This window comes from Malania oleifera, chromosome 8 (assembly GCF_029873635.1).
Source record: "Malania oleifera isolate guangnan ecotype guangnan chromosome 8, ASM2987363v1, whole genome shotgun sequence".
In the NCBI taxonomy this organism is placed as follows: domain Eukaryota; kingdom Viridiplantae; phylum Streptophyta; class Magnoliopsida; order Santalales; family Ximeniaceae; genus Malania; species Malania oleifera.
Window position 1 is genome coordinate 13,256,460 of NC_080424.1, and position 8,151 is coordinate 13,264,610.

Genomic DNA, 8,151 nt, shown 5'->3' on the forward strand with positions numbered 1-8,151 from the left:
TCTGGTCTAATTTTATCAAAGTTGATATTAAATAAAGTAAAAAAAAAGGAAATTTTTAAAAAGATATTTTAGTTGTAGTGTTAAAATGGGAGTATGACTTCTCGGACAATTTGATATTTTTTAGTATTAAAGTTAAAATAGCATATAAAATTTTTTAGGAAGGTAAGTGTCCATCAATCTTATAAAATTCACTAGTCATTATGACCATGTTTACCCTACTTGTCTTTTTCTTTTTTTTTTTTAATATTTAGCCGCTTGCTTTCCCATTTAATTTAGTGAATTGCTTACTCTCATTTATATTTCATTCCACTGTTGTGAATGTGTCCTAAAACGCCAACTACGGGCGGAAGAAGGCGGAGAGAAACTCTCTACTCGAGGGCTAACAATAGGGCACATTCAGTCGCAGATAGAGATCAAATGGTCAAACAGGCAGCAAATTTCATTTCTTTGTACCCCTGTTCTTTCATTTCCTTCCCAATCCATATCTATCTCTGCATTGTCTTCGTTTCTGCCAAGAACATCAAGATCTTCCTCCCACTGATTGTAAGACAATGCCTTCTTCCTCCTCTTCTTCTTCTTCTTCTTCTTCTTCTTTTTCTTCTTCTTCTTCTTCTTCTTCTCTGCTGTTTTTGATTCTTTTCTTCTTCTTCTGTGAGTCCATCTCGTCGTCCCTCTCCATTCCCTTCTTGCCTGTGAACAATATCACTCTTTTTGGCGATTCTTACTTCAGAAACAACTCCATTAGCCTCACACAAGAACTCAACTGCCTATCTCCTCCTCCTCCCTCCTCTTCTTCCTACTCTGGAATGGGCAGAGCCTTCTACGTTTACCCAATTCGTTTTCTTGATTCAGCAAACAATGTCACAGCCTCCTTCTCCTGCCGCTTCTCCTTCACCATTCTTCCTACCCCAATGTGCCCTTTCGGCGACGGCCTCACCTTTCTCATTACCTCTAATTCCGCATACATCGGCCTCTCCGACGGCCGCATCGGCCTTCCGGAGTCTGCCATGAGCCCCCAAGATTCCTTCATAGCCGTAGAATTCGATACCAGTTTCGACCCGTCTCTCGGCGACATTAATGGCAATCACATCGGCATCGACATCAACTTCCCCGTCTCTTTTGCTTCGGTCGATGCCATTTCCAGCGGGATTGATCTTAAAGGCGGCAGGCAAATGACTGCTTGGATTGAGTACAGAGATACTCTGAAATTGATGCGAGTTTGGATTGGGTACTCTCTGATTAGGCCTCCCGCTCCCCTTCTTGTCGCCCAAATCGACCTTTCCAAGCATTTCAGAGAGTTTATGCATGTTGGGTTCTCTGCTTCTAATGGACGGGGCTCTGCCATTCATCTAATTGACAGATGGCGATTCAAAACCACAGGGTTCCTCGCTTCCGCCGTTCCAATGGCTGCGGTGGAAGAAGGGGATTGTCTCATGTGCTCTCCGGAAGATTCAAATAACAGCAGTCGCTCTGGTGTTCGCCATAAAGGAGGAACAAGCATGGAAGAATTGCTGCTTGGATTGGGAGGCTTGGCTGCGTTTCTATTCTCTGCAGTGGCTGTTTTTGCAATTGGGTTTTGCTTCATGAGGAAGAAGAGGCTCACGGGTAGAAGACGAAATGAAAGCCAGATCTCTAGAATTCAAATGAACAGAGTTCCTACAACACTACCACTATCCCAGGTAAAGTCTGCCACTGCAGGGTTTAACTCGAACAGAATTATCGGTGAGGGTGCATCGGCGGTTGTCTATGAAGGGCTCCTACCCTCTGGTGAAGCAGTTGCAGTGAAAAGGTTCAGTCAGATAAATCGAACCAATTGCTTCGGTGATCCCTTCGCCACTGAGTTCGCAACTATGGTGGGCTGCCTGCGGCACAAGAACTTAGTTCAGCTCCAAGGATGGTGCTGTGAAGGGACTGAACTAGTCCTAGTTTATGAGTACCTTCCCAATGGAAGCCTCGACAAGATCCTGCACAAGAGCTCCAATTCGTCGAGATTCCTCACATGGGAACGGAGGATGAAGATAGTCCTTGGGGTTGCTTCCGCGCTAGCGTACCTACACGAAGAATGTGAGAGGCAGATCATTCACAGGGATGTGAAGTCCTGCAACATAATGCTCGACGCTGAGTTCAATGCCAAGCTCGGAGACTTTGGTTTAGCAGAAGTTTATGAACACAGTTCCATTACGAGGGATGCCACTATACCGGCAGGAACCATGGGGTATCTTGCTCCTGAGTATGTTTATTCCGGTGTTCCCACAGAAAAAACAGATGTTTACAGTTTTGGTGTTGTGGTGCTGGAAGTGGCAACGGGGCGAAGGCCTGTTGATGATGATGCAGTTGCGATCACCGATTGGGTGTGGGACTTGTGGGAGAATGGGAAGTTGACTGAAGCTGCTGATTTTAGGTTGAGGGGTAGGTTTAATGTGGTGGAGATGAAGAGACTGTTGATGGTTGGACTGTCTTGTGTGCACCCAAACTGCGAAAAGAGGCCGAGGGTAAAGGAAGCTGCAAGGATCATTAGAGGTGAGGCGCCACTGCCCGTTCTACCAGCGAGGAAGCCAATGGTTAGAATTCGAACTGTTTTGCCAGAATGTACTGAAGAATTGCTGAATTTTTATGGGGACAGGAGTCCTGCCATGGACGATCCATTGTGGTTAACCCCGAAGACTCATTTCAGTAGGGACTAGCCTGAAAAGAAACTTGAAATGTATGAAAGTTATTGCATTCTGCATTAGAAATGCTTGAGCTTTTTGGGACTGGTAATCTCGAGAATTACTCTAACCTAATGTTTGAGAGCTTGCGCGTGAGTTTGATCAAAATACAATACAAAAATGTATTATATTCAGTACAAATCATTGCAAATCCAACTCCCAAACACAGCCTAGCTGCCTTTTAGGTCATAAACTGTATGATGTGATTTCTAAACGTTGCGAAATAGAAATCCTTGGAAGAAATATTAAGGAGCATGTGGATGGAATTCTCAATAAGCCCACTTTGTTTTATATAGCGCGGAGACAATTCAGTTCATCAGAATAAGCTAGCTGTCTGATAGAATCCGCCTACTAACGTGAAGGCTCTCATATCTCAAACTGCTGCCTACTCCTCCCCACTCTTAATGACAACATTATGTAACTTTTTAACTGTCATTGCGGCCATTGTTCCGCTTCATTCAGTATGATGGATTTGTGTTTCATTGTAAACATTAATAGCCTCAAATAAAATTATTATCATATTTATTGAGGTAATATGAAAGGCCTTTAATATTAAATATAATAATATTATCATAATTTATAATAATAATATCTTGAAATATGAAAAGTTTATAATTATGATAAATTATATATATTAATTAATCACTTGATGGAAGTGATGAATATATAAAGGAGGTTTGGGGCTGGTCCTATCTCAATCTAGAAAGCTTGTGTTAAGATTTCCATCAAATTAAGATAGAGCATAAGGAATCGTAAGGTTGTAAGGTAGAAACACAGTTTAAAGATATATGTTTTGAGGCTATGTATCAAGGTATGATTTTCTTTTAACGTTTATTGTGTAAAATTATGAGTTTCGAAGGTCCTTAAAATTAAGACGTATAAATCATGTTATTAAGATGTATAAATCATGTTTATCGTGTGTGTCTAAACTTACATGTGGTATCAAAGCCAAAGTTATAGAAACTCATGATTTTCGATTATAATTAAAGGTTCATGTTTCATTAATTTTAGTTCGTGAATCAAGGCACAGTAACCTTGTGTTTTTCTAAGGTATAATGATGTAAGTGTGGTATGCCTTGGTTAATAAAGTCTGATGGTACAGAACGTTTGTTGTGATTGTAAATATATATAAATATATATTAATGTCAATATGTGATTGACTGGCTGGAATGATTTTATAATTATTTGAGTAAAAGAAATGTTATTTCTGAAGGTATAAATTTATTCCTTTTATGACGCATAAGACGAATGGGCTACAAAAGTTATATAAATTTCATGACTTGATCTGTGAAAGTCAATATGATATATAATGTTAATGCATGCTAATATATAAATTTCATGACATGATCTGTGAAAGTCAATATGATATATAATGTTAATGCATGCTAACATGAATCTGCTAGCATTCTGCCAGCATGTTTATGTTACTCACAATATTTTAACATTGTGATGTTATAAAGTGTTTTGATTTCAATCACCAAAGTGATTAAATCATTAAGCAAAGTTCTCATATGTTTGATACTAGAATGATATTAAAAATTATTATAAGACATCAAGAATCACCCAAAGGTCGATTAATTGTTCTTATAATATAAGAATAATAATTTGGTAATATTATTATGTATTATTCTTTTGTCTATTTATCCAAAGATAATATATATATAGAATGAGTGCATATAATGTTACCAAAGTATTTAATTAGCATCATTTTAAAGTTCTTTATATTAGTGTTTCTCCCAAAGGAAAACTTTAATATATTTATGTTTGTAATCTTATAAATGTTTCATTCCAAGCATTAAGTGTAACGACCTCAAAATTCTTACCATTTTTTTTTTTATAAAAATATATCTGTGTATCAACATTCATACCTAAGCAGCGGGAACACAAATCATACAATCATTTACATATATACAAAACAACACCAGAATCCAGTATCTACAAACCATAGCCATACAAAAATGCCCTTCTATCATCATCTGTTCAAAAATATACCCAACTCTGTCAAAAGCTCACTCTAAACCAGGGTGATCAAACACTCTCTTTATCCGCGAGCCTGATCTGCTCGCCTAACTGGCTCACCTGAAAAATGTTAGAGTAATAGGGTGAGTCGACGCTCAGTAAGTGGACATATGCTATTACTAGTGTGTGGCAGCTAAGTTAAGAATACTTTTAAAAATAGCAACTGAATTGTAATGCAACAATCTGTAAAATATATCTTTCAAGCATGTCTATCTTTCTCAATTTAAAATATATTGTATTGTCTATATTTTCTACTTTTCATACTGATAATATCATACTATACTCATCATATACTGTAAACTGTATACATATACATAAATGTGCTCTATCCTTTAGACTCTGTACGTCATAATTTGACCCCTCATGATAGGGTTATGCAGCCCGTAGGCGGGACTTCATCTGGTCGGCCCTCCAAATAAGTCAATATATTCTACTCCACCTCAGCTCGACCAAACTACATACTCTCCTAGGCGCGGGACTGGTTGCTACCTTGTCAAACCGGCCCCCTCAACCCAGTGAACTGGGGAGCTGCAAACTCTCCGAGCACGGCTGACAGTACCCACACACTATTTGAGATATGTGGTTGCACTCTATTTGTATCTAGCAACGGTACCATGCTCTGTATTCTATATCTGTACTGTATCTGTCTGTAATCTTTCCACAGGGATCTGATACTATATACATATATACATATATATTCTTTTACTGTTTTCTTCATCATGTTTCCAAAATTACCATAACTCTATCTTTCTGTACTGTAAATGTTGTAATCTCTGTATACTGTATCCGTAGCATCTTGATGCTACCTCTGTATATCTACCTGTATACTCTGTCTATATACTCTATCTGTATACTCTGTACGTTATGGTAATAGGAAACATGGTATACTATAACTTTGTATATACTGTTCTATATAAAACTGTAATATAAATACTAATCTGAGTAAAACTGTATGCATGTATATGTATATATGTATTTATCTATTTCATAAAATTATTCATATAAAGACTGTATATGCATGTAAATTTCTCTGTAAATATAAGTCTATATCTGTATAATCTGTGTAACTCCATATACTAGGAAAAACCATATAAACTGTACATGCTATCTATATTTTCGTATTCAGTATAGTATGATACATTATAAAAACTATACAATTTCCTTCATCTTATGAAAATCACTCAGGCCACACAATCATTTAAACTCATATTCCATAAAAACTGTATAATAAACTGGCATAAATATATATATATATATATATATATATATATATATATATATGAAATCGTTGTTAACTTTATTAAAATCCCTAGCATAGCATATTTCCCTTACCTTAACTCTGAAAAGCTCCCTACAAAATTTTGGCTCTATACCCGTAGGGTTCCTAACTCAACATCCTAAAAATACAATCTCCCAGAGCAAAACATCAGTATTTCTTAACTTACATCATTTCCTATAACTGTCAGGAAGTCAAAAATTGAATAAAAGACCTTACCCTGAATTTAGGATGAAATCCAACTTCGTTTTCCCGACGATCCGCTCCGGCAGACTTGTAGAGAATTCCGCCAGGAGCGTCGTGGTGGCTTTGGATCGTTGATCCAGTGACTGGTGGGGCCGTAATCGAAGAGAGAAGGGAGAGGGAGACGTAAAGAGAGAGAGTCGCGGATAAGTGATAAAAATCCTGATTTTTCACTATTTATAGGGCCAGATTCGTCGACAAGACACGTCACTTCGTCGAGGAATCCTTCAGTAAATTCGTCGACAAAGCCCTGTATTCATCAACGAAATTCAGACTGCCCCAGACCCTCTCTCGGTATTTTCTCATCGACGAGGCCGTGTATTCATCGACGAATTTTCTTATGTACTCGCCGACGAAACCTTGTATTTGTCGACGAAATTCCTTATGTACTCATTGACGAAGCCCTGGAAATTCTTTGAAATTTATTATTATTAATGCGATGTCGTCGACGAACGTGGAGCGTTCTGCGTTCGTCGATGAAGTCTACTGCCTCTTTCTGTTCCTGTTTTTATTTTCCTCTCTCTTTAATATTTAAATATCGGTATTTTTCGGGTCGTTACATCCTCCCCTCTTTATAAAATTTCGTCCTCGAAATTTACTATCTGTATCCCCATCTATACACTCCATCATTCTGTAGAAGAAAAAGGGTCTACTTATGTTATTTCTTGCCCTCGCTTGTGGCGGAGGAATACCATGATTACATTTACGTTCTGGGAAAATTACATATATAAAACCAAAACCATCTACTAACTAAAATCAATTCATGTACCTGCAAAAGAGACCTATCTAACTGTTATACTTTACCTGAGTACCTCTATACCTATTGGAACAACTGTGGGTATCTCTATCTAATCTGCTCCTCAAGCTCCCAAGAAGCTTCCTTCATAGCATGATTCTTCCACAAAACTTTAACTAACTGTATTTCTTTAGTGTGTAAAGTCTGAACCTTTCTGTCCAAAATCTGTACCGGTACCTCTTCATATGCCAAGGAATCCTTGAGCTCTATCTCTATATAGCTAATGATGTGGGATGGGTCTGGGACATGTTTCATGACGTATTTCCTTAACATGGCAACATGAAACACGTCATGAATACGAGCCAAAGCTGGCGCCAAAGCTAGCCTGTAGGCAACTGACCCAATTCTCTCGAGTATCTCAAAAGGGCTAATAAACCTAAGGCTCAACTTACCCTTCTTTCTGAACCGAATAACTCCTTTCAAAGGAGCTATCTTCAAAAATACTCGATCTCCCACATCAAATTCCAACTCTTGGCGGGGAGTGTCTGCATAACTTTTCTGCCGACTCTGTGCTGTATTAATTCTTTCCCTAATTAATCAAACTTTGTCGGATGCCTATTGTATTATTTTAGGACCCAAAACTCGCCTTTCACCTACTTTATCCCAGAAGAGAGGAGAATGACATTTTCTACCATATAATGCTTCGTATGGAGCCATGCTGATACTAGCCTGGTAGCTATTATTATAAGCAAATTCTACCAACAGCATAAACTAGATCCAACTGCTCCCAAAATCAAGCACAAAGCATATCCTCTAGCGTCTGTATTATCCTCTCAATCTGACCATTTGTCTAGGGATGAAAAGCAGTGCTAAAAGCTAACTGCGTACCCATAGCCTCCTCAAAACTTTTCCAGAATCGTGAAATAAACGGAGGATCTCGGTCTGAGACTATGAATACTGGTACTCCATGAACACGAACTATCTCCTGAACATATATCTCTGCCAGTTTGTCCATGGAATAGCCGATTTTAATAGGGATGAAATGGGCAGTCTTCATCAAACAATCAACAACTACCCAAATTGCATTCAATCCCTACCACACCGGTGGTAACCCCGTAACAAAATCCATTGAAACGTGGCCCCACTTCCACTCCGGAATAAACAACAGC

At 38.4% G+C, this 8,151-nt stretch overlaps 1 protein-coding gene across 1 annotated transcript; it reads left to right on the forward strand.

Moving 5' to 3' along the window:
* Positions 1 to 350: 350 nt before the first annotated feature.
* LOC131161912 (L-type lectin-domain containing receptor kinase S.6) lies at positions 351 to 3,240 on the forward strand. Its single transcript, XM_058117933.1, has one exon. The coding sequence runs from the start codon at positions 552 to 554 to the stop codon at positions 2,682 to 2,684; it is 2,133 nt and encodes a 710-aa protein (XP_057973916.1). The 5' UTR covers positions 351 to 551; the 3' UTR covers positions 2,685 to 3,240.
* The last annotated feature ends 4,911 nt before the right edge of the window (positions 3,241 to 8,151 follow it).

What these genes read in the sequence shown, in the direction of transcription:
- LOC131161912 (XM_058117933.1), top strand. Translation starts at nt 552, where the DNA reads ATGCCTTCTTCCTCCTCTTCTTCTTCTTCTTCTTCTTCTTCTTTTTCT.